The sequence below is a fragment of the Ascaphus truei genome, chromosome 7 (genome assembly GCF_040206685.1).
Source record: "Ascaphus truei isolate aAscTru1 chromosome 7, aAscTru1.hap1, whole genome shotgun sequence".
Classification (NCBI taxonomy): domain Eukaryota; kingdom Metazoa; phylum Chordata; class Amphibia; order Anura; family Ascaphidae; genus Ascaphus; species Ascaphus truei.
The window spans coordinates 40,636,090-40,659,701 of NC_134489.1; the positions used below are offsets into that span (position 1 = coordinate 40,636,090).

A 23,612-nucleotide genomic window follows, 5' to 3' on the forward strand; every position below is an offset into this window, starting at 1 on the left:
ATTCTTAGTTTATATAAATAGCTTTAAATAAAATTGTGCAGGTTTTAAGACAATACAAAAAGTACAATAATTAATATAAAAAGCCACCAGTATCAAAACACGGACTTGAGGATTTGCCTTTTAACACTTCGTTCCCTGGGACATTAACCCATTCAGTCCTGAGATCCCATCCACTTGTATGTTGTATGTTTCTGGCTTTACACAGCCACCCCCTCCCCCCAGGTAGTGAGTATATGGCTTCATAGGCATGTATTATACTAAGCGCGGGCGTGCGCACGAAGTTGCGTGCGCATTTAGTGCCTATAGGCTAAACGGTGACGCGCGCAGTTAGGAGGAGTGACCATGACATCACAACGGCAAGCCGCACTGTGATTGGCTCCCAGTGTCACTTGGCACGGCAGCCGCTCGAAAATACAAACGTCTTTGTATTTCCACCAAGCTGCCGCGCCAACGCTGTCCGCCGCGCACGCGCGCGTCGTAGGAAGACGGGTGTTTCTCATTGCCGTGTGTGCGCGCGCTCTAGCACGTACGCGCTTAGTATAATACCAGCCTTAGTTACTGCAGGGGATTGGTTACCAGGTAAACTAACTCCTGTAGTAATTGGTATATTGTGCTGAGGAACAGTGCAATGAATCATCTGTTTGATGTTGAAAAGCTTAAAGATTCAGGCTAAACCTTACCAACGGAGAAGCATTGCTTGAGCTACACAGGACCAATGTTTAAAACCCTGAGGGTTTGCAGGAAAGCAGCACTGTCGCTCTGTGCAAATATTCCCACAGAGTGTATTTGTGTTGCATTTTATCCAATGATCTGTGACTATTCTTTATGTGCTGTGGATGTGTCCCATACACTGCTGAATTATTTCCCTCGCCTCTCTTCCCCCCTCAGGGCTGATTCTTGCTGTTGGATAAACCTTGGCTAGACCATATGGAAATCTATAGCTGACGGTTAGAAGTATAAACGTTTTGTTCTGTTTGATGCTGATTATTAGAGGATAATGACCCCGTGACGATCGTGTTATAACAGGACCGTGTACAGTTCTGCTTGCTGGTTATTGTCAACCGCGGGAAATCGTGACTGAGTATATTAGTAAGTTCCATTGATCGACTTATTACAAATACATGCTTAATTCTCAGAGCTCAATATTATTTTCATCTCTAGCAGAAGAGGCCGCGGTTTCTGAACATGATCTAAGTATAATAAGACAATTCAGGAGGGTGTTAATTGGAGAATAGTTGCAATCTGGTTTCGTTGGTACTGTATAAGAGACAATTGGGATGTGTAATTAATCCCTAATAATTACACTCCCTGGCATGTTTTATCACATATTTCACAGTATTCAAGACAGCATTCAAATAATTCAGCCCCTTGCTTGAGTTCTGTACAGAACAATGTGTTTCAGATCTCTCCTGTACTGTACATGTTTCACTGAAGAAAACCGATCTGCATCTCTGAATTCCGCAGAATTTGCTTCAGCGTGGGGAAAACCAAAGTCTATTGTGTATAATAGATTAAAATTAACATTCCTCTATTCACCATAATAGTGGAACCAAGGGTAGGACCACAATAGTTTGTGAAAAGGATATTATTATCATTTTGATCGTTTTCAAAATAGCATTGGTTTTTCTCCTTTGGTAAATCATAGTCGGTACAGTATTAGTCTAGATTATTCCATGAATACTGTGAAATAACAATATAATGCTCTTTGCCAGCCCTTTTCCTGCCACCATATGATATGTCAATGAATATACAAAGTAATAAATAGTCAAATAAATAGACAATATCATACAATAAAAATAATAGGGAGTTTTACACGTTGGCAGGAACTGAAAATAATAGCAAAGATGATCTCCCTGTGGGTTTATATTGCTAGGGATGAGATATTCAGTACACTTCCTCTTTGCAATGCACCAGAAACCAAGCTACACCTTTACGATAGCACCATGTTACAGTACAGAACTGCATGCAATGCTAGCAGCAGGATTGTCCATACGTCTGCACCATTAATACAATATCATTTTGCCTCTGCAGCAGCAAAAGGAGTTAACCCAAGGGCGGGCAACTCCAGTCCTCACGGGCCATCAACAGGTCAGGTTTTAAGGATATCCCTGCTTCAGCATACGGGGTGCAGTCAATGACTGAGCCACTGATTGAGCCACCAGTGCTGAGGTAGGGATATCCTTAAAACATGACCCGTTGGTGGTCCTTGAGGACTGGAGTTGGCCACCCATGGGCTAACCGATTCATTCATCTCACCCCTGAGACCCCTCAACTGTTCTGTTCACTGCAGAAACAATTGACTAAAGCCGGGCACCTCCTATTAGCCGCCTAACCCCATGTTTTATATTGAGCAGCATGTGCTTCTGTGAATAACGCCCAACACTAACAGGCTGTTCCTCAGTTACTTTGTACCAACACATCAGAAGTTGATGTCATCGTTCTATGTGTTTTTTTGCAAGTCCGCATTAAATAGTTCGGGTTTCCAGACCCTACTTTCAGTCCACAAGGAGGAATCAATCCTTCATCTGAGCGTCCTTTCAGTTCGATGCGGAGCCTCACCAGGACATACTCCCGTGAGCACCTCCATCATGCGAGCGGAGCCCAACGTTTTAATGGGTAAGTCTTTTTATGTGTTCCCAATGATGTCTATGACATCCAAAGTTCAAAGGAAAAGGGGCAACAATCTGAACAGAGCAGGAGGTCAAGGAGAGGAAATTGAAGAGAAGCCACCGGTGGTGAACCTGCCAACACCAGGGGCTTGTTCTAGACCCAGCAATGTCAGGAGTATCTCATTTGATCAATGAATTGTTCCCGATCATACTACACCAAACCTGACTTTCAGTTCATTTGAATGCTTTCACCGAGACATGTCCATACCACATTGTACTCGCTTAGAACCAGCTGTCTCAATGTCTTGACTGAGGATTCTTCATTGGTGTTAACATGTCTTAAGTCACTTTTGTGAGCTGCAAGTAGACCAAGGCACAAACGTCACATTGGTCACCAATGGCAAAACCTGATGCCGGTTTCGGGCAGTGGAGAGAATAGACGCCTTGAATTCAGGCCTGGAAACCATGTGGAATGTTTTGCAACGTGCTTATATCCAGGCCCGGGTTTTACACAACTCGTGGCTTTATTGTCTCCACAACACCTTCCGGCCCAGCCTAAAAGAATTAGGTAAGAGTCTGCGTTTCTGCCTCTGTGAATCGAGACGTCTGTGTTCCTGAGTCTGCCGTTTTTACAATTATTTGCGGCTGTTTCTGGTCCTCCTTAGAATTTCCAAAATTTGAGCTCTCCGTTTCATCCAGTCCTCGGCCGGTTTCTTGGGTTGGTTTGAGCGCGTGGCGGGTTTGGGGATGAAAAAGGTGTATTTGAGCCGTGGGGCTCTCTGTTCGCTGACGACCAGCGCTTGAATGGACAGGGGCTCTTTCAGAGGACCACGTCCTACAATGGTCTCCGTGGATTTAGTGGCCCCGCTGTAGCGTAGCGTCACCCCTCCTCCTACGTTGACGTCCAGCTCTGACGGCACCAAGATGTAATTTCCATTGAGAGCGTTGGACCCATCCTGTCTCTTCATAGCCAGGTAAACGCCATCGCTGGTGGAAGACGAACCGCTGTTCTGCCGTATCAATATATTGGTGGCTCCAGCCGGGATGTTAACAACAACATTGTAACCATATCTACGAGCAGGAAATGGAAAGGAAGCATGAGTAACGATGTAGCGTGTACTGGAACAGAGGATAATTCTGCTACATTCAGCGTCTGACTATTGCAAACAGGAAGCTTCCAAACTGTTTCCGAAATATCGACTTTTATTCTTGTTGGGATTTTCGTGTTAAATGATAACCATGTATATAAACACTTTAAACCATGTATATAAACACTTTAAACCATGTATATAAACACTTTAGTATGTGAACCTATGGGGCGACGTGAAATTATAGGAAAATTCCATTGCTGTGTAGGGATATAAGACACAAATACAGACGTTAAGTGGGATACTTGTAGAATGTAGGATGCATCAAGTGGTTTGGGGACTGGTTATATTGAGTTATTAGAGACGAGAGGAGTGGGGGGTGGGGTGGGCGGGGTTACTAGACACCTTTTATATTCCATTTTATACCGAATTAAATAAAATATCTACTTATAAACTTAATCTGCCTAACACCTGATAATCAAGCTTCATACAGAGGTAGCAAAGGACAAAAGCCGAAATCAATATCTGTACATAGAGCCCTATAAAAGTCAGGTTTTCAGGATATCCCAGTTTCAGCACAGGTGGCTCAATCAGAGGCTGATTGAGCCACCTGTGCTGAAGCAGGGGCTGATTGAGCCACCTGTGCTGAAACAGGGACTAATTGAGCCACCTGTGCTGAAGCAGGGACGGATCGAGCCACCTGTGCTGAAGCAGTGATATCCGGAAACCCTGACTTGTTGGGGGCCCTTGAGGACTGTAGTTGGCCAGCCTTGTGTTAGATGTAATTTCTTACCGGGGTTTTGTGAAGGAGCCGTAGGTCTTGGTACAGGTGGACCCATTCCCCCCGCACACCATGCACTTATCATACTTCTTCTTAGATCCTATGATGCGGTCACACCCTGCGTGTACACAGCGGCCCTGGACACACACTGAAGTGGAATCAGGGGAACACGGGGTTCCATCTGCCACCTAGGAAGGGAGAGAGGGAGACGGTCAGCGAGAGGCCTTTGGGTCAGTACTGATAGGCTCAGGACTCATTCTCTCAAACATATTTTTCCCTAATCACATACATTAGGGGTTCTCAACTACAGTCCTCAAGACCCCAGGTCAGGTTTTCAGGATATCCCTGCTTCAGCACAGGTGGGTCAATGACTGTGCCACCTGTGCGGAATCAGGGATATCCTGAAAACCTGACCTGGTGGGGGGGCTTGAGAACTGGAGTTAGCCACCCCATGACATACACAGATTTATCAAATTCAGCAGGTAGAAAACGCGTGCATTATAATTGGTGCTGGTTATTTATTGAAGCTTCCTGGCTTTCAATAATGAAAAATAAAACACAAAAGCAATGTGATTTGTTTTTTCCCAGTGCAGTGTTTTCCTGGCATTACAATTGTGGAGCCAGAAGAGTTTTTATAAATAACCATCAGAATGGACGATCTACAGTATTTAGCAGACTTTAGGAACCTTGGTGTGAAAACAATGAAAACTAAATAAAGTGATATTCTCAGTGTTGGTAACTGCTGTTCAAACTCCAGCCTCCTATTTCTGCCTGTATTTACTGTCACACACCCACTGTCGCTGCTACCCACCATCAAGGCCAGGCACTGCCATCTACTGCACCTACTCACCATCAACGCCAGGCACTGCAATCTACTGCACCTACCCACCATCAAGGCCAGGCACTGCCATCTACTGCACCTACCCACCATCAAGGCCTGGCACTGCCATCTACTGCACTTACCCACCATTGTGGCTAAGCACTGCCATCTACTGCACCTACTCACCATTAAGGCCAGGCACTGCCATCTACTGCACCTACTCACCATTAAGGCCAGGCACTGCCATCTGCTGCACCTACCCACCATCAAGGCCAGGCACTGGCATCTACTGCACCTACCCACCATTGTGGCTAAGCACTGCCATCTACTGCACCTACTCACCATTAAGGCCAGGCACTGCTATCTACTGCACTTACCCACCATCAAAGCCAGGCACTGCCATCTACTACACCTACCCACCATCAAGGCCAGGCATGGTCATCTATCCACCATCAAGGCCAGGAACTGCCATCTACTGCATCTACCCACCATCAAAGCCAGGCACTGCTATCTACTGCACCTACCCACCATCAAGGCCAGGCACTGCTATCTACTGCACTTACCCCCCATCAAAGCCAGGCACTGCCATCTACTGCACTTACCCACCATCAAAGCCAGGCACTGCCATCTACTGCACTTACCCCCCATCAAAGCCAGGCACTGCCATCTACTGCACTTACCCACCATCAAAGCCAGGCACTGCCATCTACTGCACTTACCCACCATCAAGGCCAGGCACTGGCATCTACTCACTTAGGCCCATATCCTGTTAGGGTGCTAAGATTTAGCATGCCTGTACTTCTGTTCATATGAAAGGGAGTTAAATCGTGCTAAACCTGGCACTCTTTTTTTTTGGATATGGGCCTTAAATTGTGAGCCCCCCGGGGCAGGGATTTTCTTTGATAGTGTATGATGGTGTTTGCTGCACTTGTTGCACTATAATTCCCTGTATGGTACTGTCTCTTTGGTACAGTGCTGAGTACACTATGGTCTGTGGGCGCCATATAAAGGAAGCTGTATAACAGATACATCTCCGGTTAGAGAGCAGTTTTCCGCTGCATGTGACCTAACCATGGAATGAAGGAAATAATTTGCCAGGAAGTTGTAACCGTTCAAGATTTAAAGTTACCCCCCCCCCCCCCCCCCCCGCTGACTGCGGCACACACTCATACACACGGGACACATACATGAACGTTTCTTATTTTGCATGAGACTCACCCTTGGCTCCAGCACGTAGTAATATCCCAAGGGCCGAGACTGACACGTGAGTTTACACTGATCCTTCTCTGTGATCCCGTTGTACCTTGGGACCCAATCCATTGGAGAGGGGAACCCTTTGAACAAGTCTGTCCTGTGGTTGTACACCGCACACTGCTGCTCTCTGAATGTCAGGGCTGCATGGGAACCAGAAGACACGCTATTATTTTATTGCTTATGCGAGCAGAGCAAAGACACAGCGACTACCGTCTCAAAGTCCAAAACAGTCCAAGCTGCCGTTTTAAAAATGTTTCCACTTTAATATGTGCATCAGTACAATCCCCACAATGATAAGTAATTAGCTAAGTTGCCGATCGATCTGATCTCCTGTGATCGATCGGCAAAGATTCGGCTCGGGGGTTCACTAAATGGCTGTCAGTGCAGCAGAAGAGGACCAAAGATGCAATGGTCTGTGGGGAAGATCATGTGACCAGGCAGTCACTAGATACAATTGGTGCACTGCTAGAGAGAGGGCAGGGCTCAAAAAGGGGTGTGCCAGAGCCTGTTTCAGAAGAGGAAGGGGATGTGACTTTGTAAATGGTTGCTATAGAAACAAGAAATGCCGGTTACATTATAATACATTAAAAAGTAATTTAGAGTTGTTTAAAAAACAAATGATACAAGTATTTTCTCATAGTGCAGAACTGATTTTTTTTTTTTTTTTTTTAAACCCCACATATGTAGGATATTGCTCGGTCTGCAGCTTTAACCAATAAAAACACCACTCAACAGCAATTCTGCTCAATGCCTCTCTGCTTGTTTCATGCATCTCATTTTGAATGTGGAAGAAGTTAGTCTTTGACTGAGCCACTGATTGAGCCACCTGTGCTGAAGCAGGGATATCCTGCAAACCTGACCTGTTGGGGGGGGGGGGGGTCTTGAGCATCCCTGTGCTAGACCACAGTCATGTGCCCTGACTACAGAACTATTCCTTCTCCTGCACCCAGACATTCACACTAAGGTTGTCATTGGGATGAAGCACAAGCTGCCGCTCACCGTTGCTGCCAGCGCACTCCTGGCTATTACAGGAGTGATACTGCGTCCTCTTCCCCTCGCAGTATTTGCCGCCGTTCCGAGGGACGGGCTTGTTGCATTCGCGGTAGGAGAACTGCACCCCACTGCCGCATGTCCGGGAGCATGTTCCATATTGTCCCCAAGGCCCCCACCCCCCGTTAACCGGAGTCTGTCGAGACGAGAAGAGGAGGACACAAATGTCATTCAGGCTGCCACACTTCCAAAAGCCAAACGGGAGCAAAGAAATACTCTTCACTAATAGTATTCGCCTGAGTTTGGAAACCATGGAATTAATCACATTGCAACAGCATGACTAAAGAGGAGATACTTTGAGGTATTAAACTTGTAAAGTACAAGGAGATAAAGTCAAAAGTGTAAGTAGCCCATGCAGGAATTGAACCCAGAAGCTTGTGCTTTCAAGCCCTGTACCCTGACCACCACACTATACCTCCTACTCATAGAGTGTTAGAGTGTTAGAGTGTTAGAGTGTTAGAGTGTTAGAGTGTTAGAGTGTTAGAGTGTTAGAGTGTTAGAGTGTAATGTAATGTGGCTGGTGAAGCTGGTGGCTTTCTGTATGTGCAATACTCACATCATAGGCTTTCATCTCCACTTTGCTGATGCAGCGCCCGTTCATGCAGGTCTTGCCCACTCCGCACTGAGTGCCGTCCGCCCAGGGGAAGTGCTTGGTTTGGCACATGAAATGCCCGTCGATCCTACCCGTGCACCAAAGAGAGGAACAGGGGGTGTGTAGATTGGGGCAGTGACGTGAGTCTGGTCCGAATGTCAGCTGGCACTGGCGGTCCGAGTCGTAATCGTTCCCCGGGAAGGGCACTGGCAAACGTAGAGGAGTGCGTGGCTTGTCCAGAAGACAGTGACCTGCAAAGAGGGGCCGAGAATTACTACTGGTGAAACAACCTACCTGCAAGAATACATAAGAAGTAATAATAATAAGATGGACAACGAGTGACAGTGAGCAGACAAATGTTTGGTCTTATTTATTCCGTAGGAGAGGAGAAGGTGGATTCAGCAAAGTGATGATCAAAGTGCGGAAAGAATACAAGTTTTGGCAGGTGAAAGTCATTACATTTGTCTTTAGTGGTCGCTACAGCTGCAAAGCGGCTTCTCCAAAAGCCCCAAACGGGAAAGGGAAGACGTACAAGAGAGCCGGGAGAAAGGACAAGAGAGTGAGAGGTACCGAGAGGTCATTTTACCATGTCCATTGTCCAAGAAGTCTGTGATGAACTTGGCACTGCAGGGGGACCACAGCTCCTCTGGGTCCACGTATGACATAACAGGAGCCATCATATGCCGCGTGTTGCTGGCTGGCCGGTTCAATTCCAGGCAGGGCTTGGAATTGTCGTGAAGCATGTTGAATACGTGGCCTAACATGGACAGATCAAGAGTGGATATTATTATGATGACTAGCTGAGAGACCCGGCGTTGCCCGGGATGTAAATGCGTAATAGGTAGTATTATTTATAAATCATTTCTCAAATACATCCTGCGCTCAACACAGGAATGAAAACATGTCAAGCTATATACAGGACAAATAATTCTTCTTGACTCCAATTCTAAATATGCTTGAGAAAACGTGGACCAAAATATCATTCTTGCAATGGTTCTCTTCTAACTGAAGAATAATACCCTCTAGAACAGGGGTGGGCAGCTCCAGTCCTCAAGGGCCACCGACAGGTCAGGTTATCCCTGCTTCAACACAGGGGCTCAGTCATTGACTGGGCTACTGATTGAGCCACCTGTGCTGAAGCAGGGATAACCTGACCTGTTGGTGGCCCTTGAGTACTAGAGATGGCCACTCCTGCTTTAGACGTTTCTTCAACTATAATTGGGATACTATTGGTTAAGAGGGAAGATACAATATAGACATTTAGAATGTTTGGTACAATGAATACTCCCCACTCATTTTACAATGCACATGCAAATATTATGTTAAGAAACTGCTACGCATTGCAGATAAATGGAGTCCCCAACTAGTATTTTATCGGAAATGTGTATTAAAGTCTATGCCGAATCTCTAGAGTCATTTTGGTAAGAAAGTATCACAAAGGGAACCCGGGAGCCTTGGTGGGATTCTTACCCAGCTCATGTGCAGCAGTAAATGCCGACTGCAAGCCGTCATCTTCGACTATGGAGCAACTTCTGGATGGGTCGCACACCGTGCCAACGTCGGCCATCCCCAGGGTGTCACACGTAGACACTCCGCACAGGTTCTGTTAGCAATGGAAATACAGACACATGTAGCAGGCATACAAGGAATTGTGTATTCATGATGTACCCCCATTGTCATATCTATCGGTCAGTTAACGAAGATCCCACAAGCGGTGGAAACGTTAACCGATGGATGAGTATGTCAACATCAGTACTGTGATATTGTGATGTCCAGTTCCCTGGAACAGAACTTTGGTATTGAATTTATCCCCCACACACCAAAGACCAGCACAGCCGTTTGGCTACTCACCTGTCTGGTGAACAGTATGGCGGTATCAAAGTGTTCGGAGTCAGAGTCATTGCGTTTGTTCAGGCCTTTCTGCCACTCGCAAAAGTTTCTCAGCATCTCGGCTGCATTAGTGGTCATCTTCAGGCCCGCGTAGGTGTGGGAATTGTCTGCCCGCCCTATCACCACCAGACGTGTCACCACCACGTTGACCGGGTTCTTTAGGCTAGGGTGGCGGAAGAACTTGGCGGCGGCTGCCATGACAGTCAGCAGGTAACGCTTGAGTCCTGCGCCATGGAAGGTGGCCATGGTCTCATCTGCGACTACCAGCGTCTCCACGTAGCGAGGGACGGAGGCAAAGCGCTGCAAGAGAGGAGAGAAAGGAGAATGAACCCACTGGTGGAAACGACTCTCGCTATCAACCAGTGTAAGGAACATTCGCTAAAGCTAAATGTTAAATCCAGCAACTTCTTCAAGGCTCTCTATGTTCCTGTGACGCTCTCCCACTATTTATATATTATCTTTAACTATAGTATTTCCCAACCTGCATCATCTCTCAAGTTGCTTCCAAATACTACCCATGTTACTCCACTTATTCTTTCGTCGATAAACCTTTTGACCTATGGGACGGTACCCTGGTGCTTGTCAAATAGTGAGATAAATCGGCAAAACAGGGTTAAAGTATTTACAAAGAACTCGAAAAATGCTACGAATGCATTAATGACATTAATCAACAGTATCTTAAAAGTAAACTCTTTGGTATTCCCCCAGAGAAAAGGCCCCTCATCCTGGATGTCTCAGTAATCTGTCTCTGATTGGTTTCCATTCCTGTAGCTGCGGTACTAACACCAATTATTCATATCACTCCCTCTGCAACATCTGATGCACTTAAACTCACTCTGCTACATCTGATGCACTTAAACTCACTCTGCTACATCTAACGCACTTAAACTCACTCTGCTACATCTGATGCACTTAAACTCACTCTGCTACATCTAACGCACTTAAACTCACTCTGCTACATCTGATGCACTTAAACTCACTCTGCTACATCTGATGCACTTAAACTGACTCATAGGGTGGGATCAATCAAGGAAGATTTGCAGCAAAATTGACACAGAATGTGTCCTTTTCATCTTGCATCAGTGTATCAAGGCATGTGTTCCAAAGTGACCGCAGTGTGTCACCTAGCGATTTGGGGAGTGAGAGGGGAGGAGCTACATGGCGCACAGATTATAATGAGATGTAAGTGATGGGGAGGAGTTAGGGAGGAGCTACATGATGCACAGATTATAATGAGATGTAAGTGATGGGGAGGAGTTAGGGAGGAGCTACATGATGCACATATTATAATGAGATGTAAGTGATTGGGAGGAGTTAGGGAGGAGCTACATGATGCACAGATTATAATGAGATGTAAGTGATGGGGAGGAGCTACATGATGCACATATTATAATGAGATGTAAGTGATGGGGAGGAGTTAGGGAGGAGCTACATGACGCACAGATTATAATGAGATGTAAGTGATGGGGAGGAGTTAGGGAGGAGCTACATGACGCACAGATTATAATGAGATGTAAGTGATGGGGAGGAGTTAGGGAGGAGCTACATGACGCACAGATTATAATGAGATGTAAGTGATGGGGAGGAGTTGGGGAGGAGCTACATGATGCACATATTATAATGAGATGTAAGTGATGGGGAGCAGTTAGGGAGGAGCTACACGATGCACAGATTATAATGAGATGCAGCAAACTTTGCGTCTCCGCGTGTCAGTTTTGTCTCTTGTATTTGCGTCAACAAACTCCGCCCAGGTCTAAGGCGGCGTAAATGTTTCCAGCTAACAATTTGCAATCAGGTGTAAGAAACCATTTCTTACATTTGACGCAATGCAGGCAGAAAATGGCGCAATGTGTCAAAACAACCTCCCGTGTGCACTTTCTTTCCGTGTCCCCATAGCATTCCTGCTGATGCTGCACATTCTCGGTCCCATTTTGCATTTGTGAGATACACGGTACTGCAATAGTTCAACAATCAACGTTCATTTGAAGTCTTCCAATATATTCCATTGGATCTCCCTTGTATCAGATCCCGGATTATTTCATGGTTCTGACATACTGACTGAGGTCTATTTACCGGGCTCTCCCAGCTAAAAAACTGGGGCAACACCAGAACACAAAACCGCCCCGTATTTACCAAAGAAGAGGAACCCTACATTAGACAATAGGATGTTGTCCTTTCATGAATCTGGTGCAATCCCTTTGCACAGGTACCGCAGTCTTTAGTAATAACCCCCCCCCCCCACCACCACCCGTCTTCCTAGCTCATAAAGACCTCTTCACTACCAGAAGTAGGGGGCAATAACAGAGGCGCAGAAGATAATAGAAAGAAGGACTGTTTTACGTTGCATCACAGAGGTCAAACAGAGAATACTTGAGACAGATATTGTGAGCTGTGAGGATACAGAACAAAGTGTTGCAATCCTGCAGAGATGAGTTACGAGGGTGCCGGAAATGTGGAAATGTCTCCATCCCACTTCTGGGACGAGGGGGGCGGGGGGGGGGCAATGGATTTAAACTGAGCTCTTACGACTTAAAATGTCAGGATTACTTCACTGCTGACGTGCTACTGTTATCCGCTCTACTTATGTAACTCACTCCAGATACACAAACACACATGACCAAGCCCAAACACGAATGGGCTTCCCATCCTTGTGAATCCCCGTGTTTTACGATGACAGCCTTCTGGACCACGTTCCCACTGCCGTCTGGGCTGTGTGTGTGTGTTTGGTTGTTTGAGACTGAAGTCTTGCGCAAATCCAGTATTAATGAGTTGTCCTCTCCTCCGTGTTACATAAACAGTGCGTAATAAGCATGAGTGTGTATGTGTGTAAGAAGGGGAGGCAGTTAACGGGAACTCTACGTACCAAGTGTTCAGTGAAAGAATGTTCCTTGCAGTCATATAAATAAATAATAGTTTGGACTCGGCGTGTATTATGTGTCAGTGTAATTGTTCCATTGCATTGTATCTATTAGGAAGCTGCACTAACTGAATGTATAATATAGGGGGGATTGGTAGCGATGTAGTAATGTAATTGCTGCTATGTAATAACATAGGAGCAGCACCACGTGACCTGTGAGATATTTATTTATGGCGATATCAGCAGCAATATGAAGAGCTCAGTCCAACAAAAGGATTTGGTTAAGCACATTCATCTTAACAAGCTCAGCTGGAAGAAGTCGTATGGGTGAAATCTATATGATAGTGACAAAGTCAAAACAAACTGGGTTACCCCTATCATACCTCCTTCATTTCCTAAAATCCCTATCCCGTTTAGACTGCATTGTGTCTCATCGCAGTATTTTATGGGTGAGTTCCCTGGAAGCCGTTCACCTATTAAGTATTGTGTTGTAACCCTAGCTATGTGGGTTACACAAAGACTACATTCATCCATTCATCGTCTGGTGGACAGAGTAAGGAACGTTGAGTTAGAGTCTCGTGTTTGGCCCTCTTGAGTGATCTTTGGCAGGTCTCCACACATGTTGTCTCCTCTTCGTCTTTCTTATGCCAAGCCATTGTGCCAAACCCCGGCATTCTGTTACCAATCACATAGTGACTGTGTGCGTGCCTAAGGGGTAGTTCTTATTCCTTACTATAACCCCCTTCATCTCTGATAGCCACTTATGTGTTAAACTGTAAAGCCCCTTATGGTCCATTCTCATGTACATGAGTAAATATGATCCATAGTTAGGGTTGCCAGGTGTCCGGTATTGAACCGGACTGTCCTGTATTTGGACACTCTGTCCAGTAAAAAATGAGAGGTACTGTAGTACTGGACAGGTATGTGTCCGGTATTTTCCTCCCTGGAGATAGTGACCTGACGCACTTTTCACCATTGAGTCCAGTATTTTTGGAGAAGCCACCTGGCAACCCTATTCATAGTCTGCAAGTGATCTAGAATGAATTTGGATGTATGACGTGGATAAGTAAATGTCTGCAGTTTTCAGAGTCTATAAAGAATCAGGGTTGAAGCAGTATATGAGGTTCTGTACAAGGCAGATGAAAACAAATGTATTACCGGGCCAGAATAGATCAAAATCATATATTCTGACCCCCAACGAGGTAACTTGACGATCCTACAGTCGTAAGGAACTGGTCTGTAAGGTTCTCTCTGTGATTTCACCACCAGAACCATGAGTTCTTTTTCATATTATCAGCTCCTTGGGAGGAAACCAAAGAACACAACATTGTTAGTGTATCAAAGCTCCAGAATGAACTGCCAAAATGAGAAAGGGAAGGGGGGTAGGCTTGTGTTGTTCCTCGACTGTTAGGGGCTGGGAGAGTGAGACATTCTGCTACCCATGTCATTCCAGAAAACAACTGCTTCAGACAAAGGAGTGTGGTCCAGCTTCACAGAAGGAACAGTGGCATTTACTTGGGCTCTTCATAGTAGTAAAGTGATAGGAGATAGCCCACCCGCCACAAAAAGGGAAGCCGCTGAATTGGACTATCATACAGGGAATAGATAGCTCGTTTTACCGGGGTGAGGGAAATAATGAACAGTCGGCGAGGGGAACACAAGAGGTATAGGGAGGTGAGGGCCGTTTTCAATCATCTTGGCTTAGACCAAAATTGCAGAGAGAAGCTACTGTACAGCAAGCCAGGTGTATTCATTTCTGAAAACGTTTGTATTTGTGTACTAATTCAGGGGTGCTCAACTCCAGTCCTCAAGACCCCCCAACAGGTCAGGTTTTAAGGATATCCCAGCTTCAGCACAGGTGGCTCAATCAAAGACTGAGCCACTGATTGAGCCACCTGTGCTGAAGCAGGGACAGATTGAGCCACCTGCACTGAAGCTGGAATATCCTTAAAACCTGACCTGTTGGTGGCCCCTGTTAGAAAAACCCTTTCTCTATAATACTAAGGACCGTGGTTGCGCTCCCCTGTACTAGCCTATAAAAATAATCCAGCAAGTGACATGAGTCTGGAGAGGGTCCCTGTGAGCTCCGGTGTACAATACTGCGCACCTATAAATACCGCTCATGATTGTCTATTAAAAAGTAGCACAACTTGCAACAAAAGCAGACTCTCCTAGGAGCAGGAGACACTTCTGCAACTCTACCTAACGTTAGCTAAAGACTGCATGTGTTTGCAAGAAAAGTACCTACTTGAGGAACCCTGGCTACAATGAGTAGAACATGTATTTATATTTCTGGGGATGAATGGAAAATGCGCACAATTTGGACCCATCGGAAAATGGATCATTGTAGGAAAAAAAATGTACATGGTAAAACCATTAACTACCTTAACCCTGAATTCTTTGGCTCGGTACCAGGTCGTTCTAATCTCATGAAGCACGTGTCACCTACATTCCCATCTTCCACTGGTCCCCATTATATGTCCACAGAGAAACCAGAGGGAGGCACCAGGACACAGGGAGAGGAGTTATGATATTGAGCAGCTTCACTCCTGATGAGTGGCATGCGTCACTCACCCTTGCCGTCCCCTCTACAGAAAGCTTAAATGTGCGCTCACATTTAGTTGTGTGTTTTTTTTGTGAACTACAGTTACTTCTTCGATCTGAAGACTTTGGGAACTCCTCCGGGGACACTCAATTCTGGAGAAATACTCATGTAAAATAATATTTGCCAAGCCTGTGCCCTGATCACTGCAACATTGGAATTGCTGCATTGTGATTCCCTTAGATAAGCATGATAGTGCCTTAAAGGCAGAAAGCCATATTTAGTGATTATTCTGAGGTGCGCGCTTCTCTGCTGCTTCTTGTGATGCTTCTTGGCCCACATTTGACAAGCTATTAAAAGCAGTAATAACCATTAAATTTAAGGGCCAGTTTCCTGAGAATTGGTCAGATTTCGGATGTCAGCACCATTTCCACGAATCTTACTTCCTACATGTCCTGCCAAAACAGATGTGACCCTACATGTGACATGTAGAAGGTTCTGTGCTTTGTAGGCGGGACATTTGTTTTCTATTGTATCTATCGGGTCAGTGGTAACTTGTCCATGTCGCTAGTTGTCCTGTATTGAACTGGATTGTCTTGTATTTGGACACTGTCCAGTAAAAAATTAGAGGTAGTACTGGACGTGTATGTGTATACCGGTATTACCTCTCTGTGCGTGTATGTGTATACAGGTATTACCTCTCTGGGCGTGTATGTGTATACCGGTATTACCTCCCTGGGCGTGTACGTGTATACCGGTATTACCTCTCTGGGCGTGTATGTGTATACCAGTATTACCTCTCTGGGTGTGTATGTGTATACCGGTATTACCTCTCTGGGCGTGTATGTGTATAGCGGTATTACCTCTCTGGGCGTGTACGTGTATACCGGTATTACCTCTCTGTATGTGTATACCGGTATTACCTCTCTGGGTGTGTATGTGTATACCGGTATTACCTCTCTGGGCGTGTACGTGTATACCGGTATTACCTCTCTGGGCGTGTATGTGTATACCGGTATTACCTCTCTGGGCGTGTATGTGTATACCGGTATTACCTCTCTGGGCGTGTATGTGTATACCGGTATTACCTCTCTGGGTGTGTATGTGTATACCGGTATTACCTCTCTGGGCGTGTACGTGTATACCGGTATTACCTATTTGGGCGTGTATGTGTATCCCGGTATTACCTCTCTGGGTGTATATGTGCATACCGGTATTACTTCTCTGGGCGTGTATGTGTATAGCGGTATTACCTCTCTGGACATGTATGTGTATACCGGTATTACCTCTCTGGGTGTGTATGTGTAACCGGTATTACCTCTCTGTGCGTGTGTGTGTATACCGACCGGTATTACCTCTCTGGGCGTGTATGTGTATAGCGGTATTACCTCTTTGGGCGTGTATGTGTATACCGGTATTACCTCTCTGGACGTGTATGTGTATAGCGGTATTACCTCTCTAGGCGTGTATGTGTATACCGGTATTACCTCTCTGGGCGTGTATGTGTATACCGGTGTTACCTCTCTGGGCGTGTACGTGTATACCGGTATTACCTCTCTGGGCTTGTACGTGTATACCGGTATTACCTCTCTGGACTTAGTGACCTGACCGGATTGGAGGGGGCCGCAGGATTTCCTGGAGCAGGACTGTGGCTAGGGGGCTCGGTAGCTTCCTCCATCCTGACTGACTGCATTATCCAGCAGCAGCCAATCAGGAGGTGGTGTCAGGAACCTGGGGTAGGGCCAAGGAGAGGAAGAAACAGCATGGAGCAGAGAGAGGAGTGTGTGTTTGTGTGTGTGCGTCTTGAGCGTTTCGCACCTTTCACCATTGTGTCCAGTATTTTTGGAGACACCACCTGGAATCCCTACCTATCCATGTATAATTTCTTCCCATATCGCTAATACATCTTGCTATCATAACCAGTCTGCATTAAAAGCTCAGCAGAAGTGGGAGCATTCTGCAAGGAAGGAGAGATTCCCAGCAGGTCCAGCCTCAAACAGAGGGTAACGCCGCCCGTTCCCCTGTGCCATTAGTAGGAACGGGTATCTGTCCCGGTGAGTTTGTATTCACTCTTTCATTGGCAGAATTGAAATATTCTATGCATTGTCGCCATCTTCAAAACCGTCACTTGAGAAATGTCGGAGAGCAGGTTTGCACGATGGGTGGGAAGGTACACTACCCTGGGGAAAGCGCAAGACATATTCACCCCCTTCACCCTCCCCCCCACCCCCCGAAAATATTTCATTCCCATGTAGCAATGTTCCTTGTCACTAACCTTATGGAAAGGGTGGCTAACTCCAGTCCTTAAGGGCCACCAAAAGGTCAGGTTTGCAGGATATCCCTGCTTCAGCACAGGTGGCTCAATCAGAAGACTTCACCACCTGTGCTGAAGCAAGGATATCCTGAAAACCCGACCTGTTGGTGACCCTTGAGGACTGGAGTTGGCCACTCATGCTCTATGTCAGGGGTTCGCAAACTTCCTCAAATGACGTTGCGGGGTCATGTCACATCACATGACCCGCGGCGTCATCTGATGTCACGTATCCATGGCAACGGGTGTCATTTGACGCCGCTTTGCCATGGAGATGCATGACTGAAGCCGGGTAAGTACGTTTACAGAGGCCTCGCGGTCTCAGCGTGGAGCCTATATAACTTCCGCCCCCTCCCCCCCCCAAAAAATAGTCTTGCGCGCCCCCCTGATGAATCAGTATCTCTGCTCGCTCCAGCCTTTCACTACTACAGCAAGAGAGAGTTGTGACAATATTTCAACCACAGTTGGCTATTCAGGTGGTAACATTTAAAGAATGACCCACTTTTGGGGCCTTGGAAGGAGACGTAGACCTGGAGATGTGGCAGCATCGGTTTTATGCATCAGAACCTCCCTGGTGCTAAACTGCATTTACCAAAGAAGAGCCGCTTTGACGCCATGTGACTTTCTTTTCCTTGGGTAAATATGGGGATGTGTTTTGCATTTTTCTCCCAATGGGACACAGTGCATCCCAATTACAGTATAGCAGGCAGTACGCAGCACATAGGAATGTTACAGACACAGTCCCTGCCCCGTGGAGCTTACAATCTATGCTGTTGGTGCCTGAGGCACAGGGAGATAAAGTGACTTGCCCAAGGTCACAAGGAGCCAACACCAGGAATTGAACCAGGTTCCCTGCTACACACTCAGTGTCATTGTTATCAGAGTCAGTGTCTTTCAGTAACCCAAAACCCCACTTTACATCCGGCTCAGTACCATAGATGAGTTACACATGTATGAGAATAGATGACACTCTGTCTTGTGCAGCTGGCCTAGGAGTGCAGTGTAAGAAGGTGACCCCAGGAAAGCTCAATAACTTCATCGCTCCCTGAGAAGCCAAAAAACGCACTGCAGACCCGCTTAACACCAATGGGTTAAAACAGCAGGTCTTGTTCAAAGATCAGGTGGAAAACATACCGCTGCAGGCCTCTCAGGGGTGAAAGAATGAAACTCCTTCCTGAGTGCCACTCGGACAAGGGATCCATTCATGGTTCCGGGCTGCAGGAATTCCCTTCTCTCTTTTGTTTAATTGTGGCTGATAATTACGGTTAGAGGTACGCCCACTCCTTGGCACCAGGTTGCTGACAATTTGATGCCATCATGTCCTGAAGCCCACCCATTAGAGCAGAGGGTGCTCAACTCCAGTCCTCAAGCCCCCCCCCCCCCCCCCAACAGGTAAGGTTTTCAGGATATCCCAGCTTCAGCACAGGTGGCTCAATCACAGGCTCTGTCAAAGAATGAGCCTCTGATTGAGCTGTGTTGAAGCAGGGACTGATTGAGACACCTGTGCTTCATCAGGGATATCCTGAAAACCTGACCTGTTGGGGGGAAGGGGCTTGAGGACTGGAGTTGAGCCCCCTGCCTTAGAGCAACGATGCGCAAACTGGGGGTCCCAAGATTTTTTTGGGGGGGCACGAGCGGTTGCAGAGGTCCCACGCTCTCCCCCAAGCCATTTAAATGAAATTCCAGGGGACCGCGCGAGGCCTCTGCCACCTCCACTTACCGAGGATCAGCCGGCTTCAGGACGTGTGACCATGGCAACGCGGCATCAAATGACGCTGCGGGGTCATGTGACGTCACGGTCGCCGCGGTAACGTGACGTCAAATGATGCCGCACGAGGTAAGGGAGGGGGGGCGCACCGACAGAGGAGAGCAGGCATGGGGGGTGCAGCGCGCCCCTGCCTTAGAGGAACCCTGCGCTATTTGCATCCCTCTATCTCCCGTACCTCCTGAATGTGATTACACTAACTCTGCAGGAGTTTAATTGCTATGTACTATTCTCAGCATTAAAGCTTTATACATCCAATCCCCCACGCAGACTTTTATTAGAGACTGTGATTTGTAGTTGTTGCAACACACAGACTGTGTGCGGCTGTGTGGTGCCCACCCAAGCACATATACACTGACTTAAATATACTTACACTTAATAACCAATAGGAGGGTCCTTCTGTTACTACAGCGCCTCTTATTCCCTCACGAGCAGCAGGGGCGGCCAACGCCAGTTCACAAGGGCCACCAACAGGTCAGGTTTTCAGGATATCCCTGCTTTAGCACAGGTGGCTCAGTCATCATGGCTGAGCCACTGATTGAGCCACAAGTGCAGAAGCAGGGATATCCTGAAAACCTGACCTGTCAGTGGCCCACGTGGACTGGCGTTGGAACTCCCTACTGCTCTAGATTGTGAGCTCTCACAGGCACGGCCCTCCGTACCTTTTGTATCGGTTTGCTTTAATTAGTGCTAATTTTATTTGACATTCTAGATAATATAGCTACTGTTCCCCCAATGTACCGCGTTACGGAATATGATGGCGCTATATGCATAAACGATACCAATAATAATAAATAGTAGCAAACTCAGCGTCCGTGTTTGAGGTGGCTTTAAGAGCACTAAGAGAAAGCTATAGGCTCAACCACTCTAATGGTTGACAGAAGAATATCTTGTATTCTGGTTCTTTATCTCTTATCACAAAAAAAGTTAGACATGAATCCATGCCCACCCAGCCGCACTGTATGTTACGATGTTCTGTAGCATGTTTATAATCAAGAGAAGTGTAGAAGATGGAACCCACCATGAATGACATCTTCAGCTGTTGGATCGGCCAACAGTTGGCCCAACTAACACGGAAATAGTTCATTCGAACTCAACGTTTCCATCATGGGTTACAAGTCATTGGCAACTTGTTGTAAAATAAGATCATTGAATACTTTGCAAAGACATAGCCACCGTCCGTCCGTTCATTTAGTGTTGTGAGCTTGGCAACAAACTTCTTAATACAGCATTGTGTCTACCACAAATAAACTCAATGGAAAGAGAGGTAGGTGAACAGGACGAAGAGGGGGACCTTATTCAAAGAAGCCATCCAAAAACAACAAGGGGAAACCCTTGTCTGGAATATTATATTGGGGAAACTTAGCTGTTGGACTAAGAGGGGAAACCCTTGTCTGGAATATTATATTCACTTGGCACACAATCTGAGCATTAGCTTTTATGTTAATGGGTAATTATTAGAACAGTTTTATTAGCCAGCCCTTGTTCTTACCTTAGATCTTCTAGCTGAAGCTGCCATATAATGTTCATCATTATCGCTTTCTCCTGTTGCCCCGGCAACTTTCCTGGAAACTTGAGGACCGACGCTACACATCGGTCCAATGGTCTTCTCCAGCACTTTTCTCCTGATCATGTGTGCCCCGACGCCTTCTGCGCTGTTTTGACCTCCCCCTTCCAAGGGCTGGATGTGGAATTCAGCCCCCCGGTACTGCAGCACCCCGAGCATGGACACCCCATTGTAGTCGAGAGCGGCAATTGATTCCAGGTCGGAATTTACCGTTCCTGTGAAGTAGCTGCCAGATTCGGAGAGGCCGTTGGCATCCGACTGTCCGTTTCTGCCCAAATATTGCACCGTCAAGTCTTCGGAGATGAAGCTCGGGTCCCTCTCCAAATCCAGAACCAGTTCTTCCCCAAAGGCACGAAATCGAAAAATCAGGCGGCTCTCCGAGGGTCCTCCATAACTATTCCCAGACCAGCCGGGCTGCTCCTGGCGGAAACTGGTGTTTAGTCTTTCCGGAAACACTATTTCCTCCTTGTAACCGGCTTGGGATCTCTCTCCAAGTCCAAGCACCACGTGGAGCCAAGCGGCAGAAACAACAATGAAACTCAGCACCATTGTACAATGCTTCATCTCTACCTTGTAGCTCTAACAGTATTTAGAGTTGTTCTGCGACTAAATGATAGCGTTAGAAAAAGTAACAATGCTACAATCTCAGTACATCAGTATAAAGTACGTCAAGTCAATCAAAGAAGAAAAGCTTGGAACAAAAAATGATTTGCTGGTATATAGAGTTAATAAATGTCACACAAAAATGTACTTGAGTTGAGGCAAACTTCTTTGACAGCGAGTAGAAAATGACGTTCCAATGAGAGCAAACGGCCAGTTTAGGGTTGTTCCCTCTGGAGATCCAAAACTTTGTTCAAATGGTGGAACAGTTATCGTTTGAATCCAAGACAAGGCACATTTGTGGGCGTAATCTTTCTGTTTCTTAGAAAATGAATTCTTCTTGACTCTGCGCCTCCTGTGATTTTCTTGCTTTGGGATAACAAGTAACCGATTCTGAAAGCTGTCAGATTGATCCCAAATGGACTTCTCAAGCTAACGTCTGGATCCGTGTAGGAATTTCCTTTGCCTGAAAAAAAAAAAAAAAAAGTCCTTGGAAAATATTCCTAAAAGTTTGTCTCTCTCTTTATTGTAAGTTCTCTCTCTTTTTCCCCTTCTTCTTCTCCTTTCTGTCTTTCTCTCTGCCTCCTTTCCTCTTGTTCTCCAGACTGACTGCTCATTTAGCTGTGCTGCTTTTAACAGCTGTCTCAGCTGTGCGGGGATTGGCTGAGACCTTTTTTTTTTTTTCTCTCTCTAAACATTCAGAAATGCATTTTGCTGATGTCGATCAGACGCATTTCAGGACAAGAAAACACAAGCTTTTTTTTTTTTTTTCTTCACTGATCAGGTCATAAATTCTGATTGATATCCCCCCCCCCTCCCCAAAAACCCCTCAAACAAAGCCGGTAGAGGAAATTGTCAAGTTTAAAGGGTTAATTTACTTGGCTCTAATCCTGGGATAGTTTACTAAGTTCAGAAGAGGCAGCAAAATACTGTAGAGTTGAGGCAACCAGCCAATTTCTGACACAGCTGTTTTAATGTATGTCTGCTTCTCTCTCTGAATCCCTTTCATAACTCTGTATAACAACCCTCTGCTGCCGTTCCCTTCTTTCGTTTTCTTTGGTTTCTTGGTGATTTCTCTCTTGTTTCTCCCCATCCATCTTTCTCTTGAACCTTAGAAGCTTACAGAAGAGATGGACCACACTAGATACTAGGTCTTGACTCTACACTACAGTATGTTCTCCTGTCTCTCTTCTCCCTGTGTGGAATGACCTTGTCTCTGCCCCCATTCCTTTACCGAAGGTGGTTTCGTGCCTCTTTACACCCCGCCGGTTTCATTCCCTGCCAGTTCTCAGGTTTCGTTCTTGGGAGAAAGGCCTTTCCTCTTGGGCCTGGTCAACACTGGAGATCTTTTAAAGTCTGCTTCATTTTGCCATCGGTCTTCTTTTCTTCTTTGGTTTCTCTACTGTTTTTTGCACTAGGTTGTTCTTTAAAGTCCTCGAGGGCCACCAACAGGGCAGGTTTTAAGGATATCCCTGCATCAGCATAGGTGGCTGAATTAGTCCCTTCTTCAGCACAGGTGGCTCAATCAGTCCCAGCTTCAGCACAGGTGGCTCAATCAGTCCTTCCTTCAGCACAGATGGCTCAATCAGTCTTTGCTTCAGCACTGGTGGCTCAAACAGTCCCTGCTTCAGCACAGGTGGCTCAATCACTCCTTGCGTCAGCACAGGTGGCTCAATCAGTCCTTACGTCAGCACAGATGGCTCAATCAGTGGCTCAGTCTTTGACTGAGCCACTGATTGAGTCACCTGTGCTGAAGCAGAGATATCCTTAAAACCTGACCTGTTGGTGGCCCTTGAGGACTGGTGTTGCCCACCCCATGTCTAGGTACAGTGCTCTAATACCCCATGTACCCCGTGGGATGAATAATATTTTTTGCCACTGTGCGG

The 23,612-nt window shown here is 46.3% G+C and overlaps 1 protein-coding gene across 1 annotated transcript; it reads right to left on the minus strand.

The window, feature by feature from the left end:
- On the minus strand, positions 1–22,317 carry ADAMTS4 (ADAM metallopeptidase with thrombospondin type 1 motif 4). Its single transcript, XM_075607913.1, has 9 exons — positions 21,052–22,317; positions 10,046–10,384; positions 9,665–9,797; positions 8,781–8,951; positions 8,159–8,445; positions 7,552–7,738; positions 6,517–6,692; positions 4,491–4,666; positions 1–3,680 (listed from the first exon to the last, which is right to left on the minus strand). Exons 1-9 carry the CDS (start codon positions 21,688–21,690, stop codon positions 3,245–3,247), a joined length of 2,544 nt encoding a protein of 847 aa, XP_075464028.1. The 5' UTR covers positions 21,691–22,317; the 3' UTR covers positions 1–3,244.
- Positions 22,318–23,612: the final 1,295 nt, after the last annotated feature.

Coding starts and splice junctions, on each gene's coding strand:
- ADAMTS4 (XM_075607913.1), bottom strand. CDS start 21,690: ATGAAGCATTGTACAATGGTGCTGAGTTTCATTGTTGTTTCTGCCGCT. Junction 8,446..8,780: donor CTTCTTGGACAATGGACATG/GTAAAATGACCT, acceptor CCCTCTTTGCAG/GTCACTGTCTTCTGGACAAG. Junction 7,739..8,158: donor TGGAGATGAAAGCCTATGAT/GTGAGTATTGCA, acceptor TCGTCTCGACAG/ACTCCGGTTAACGGGGGGTG.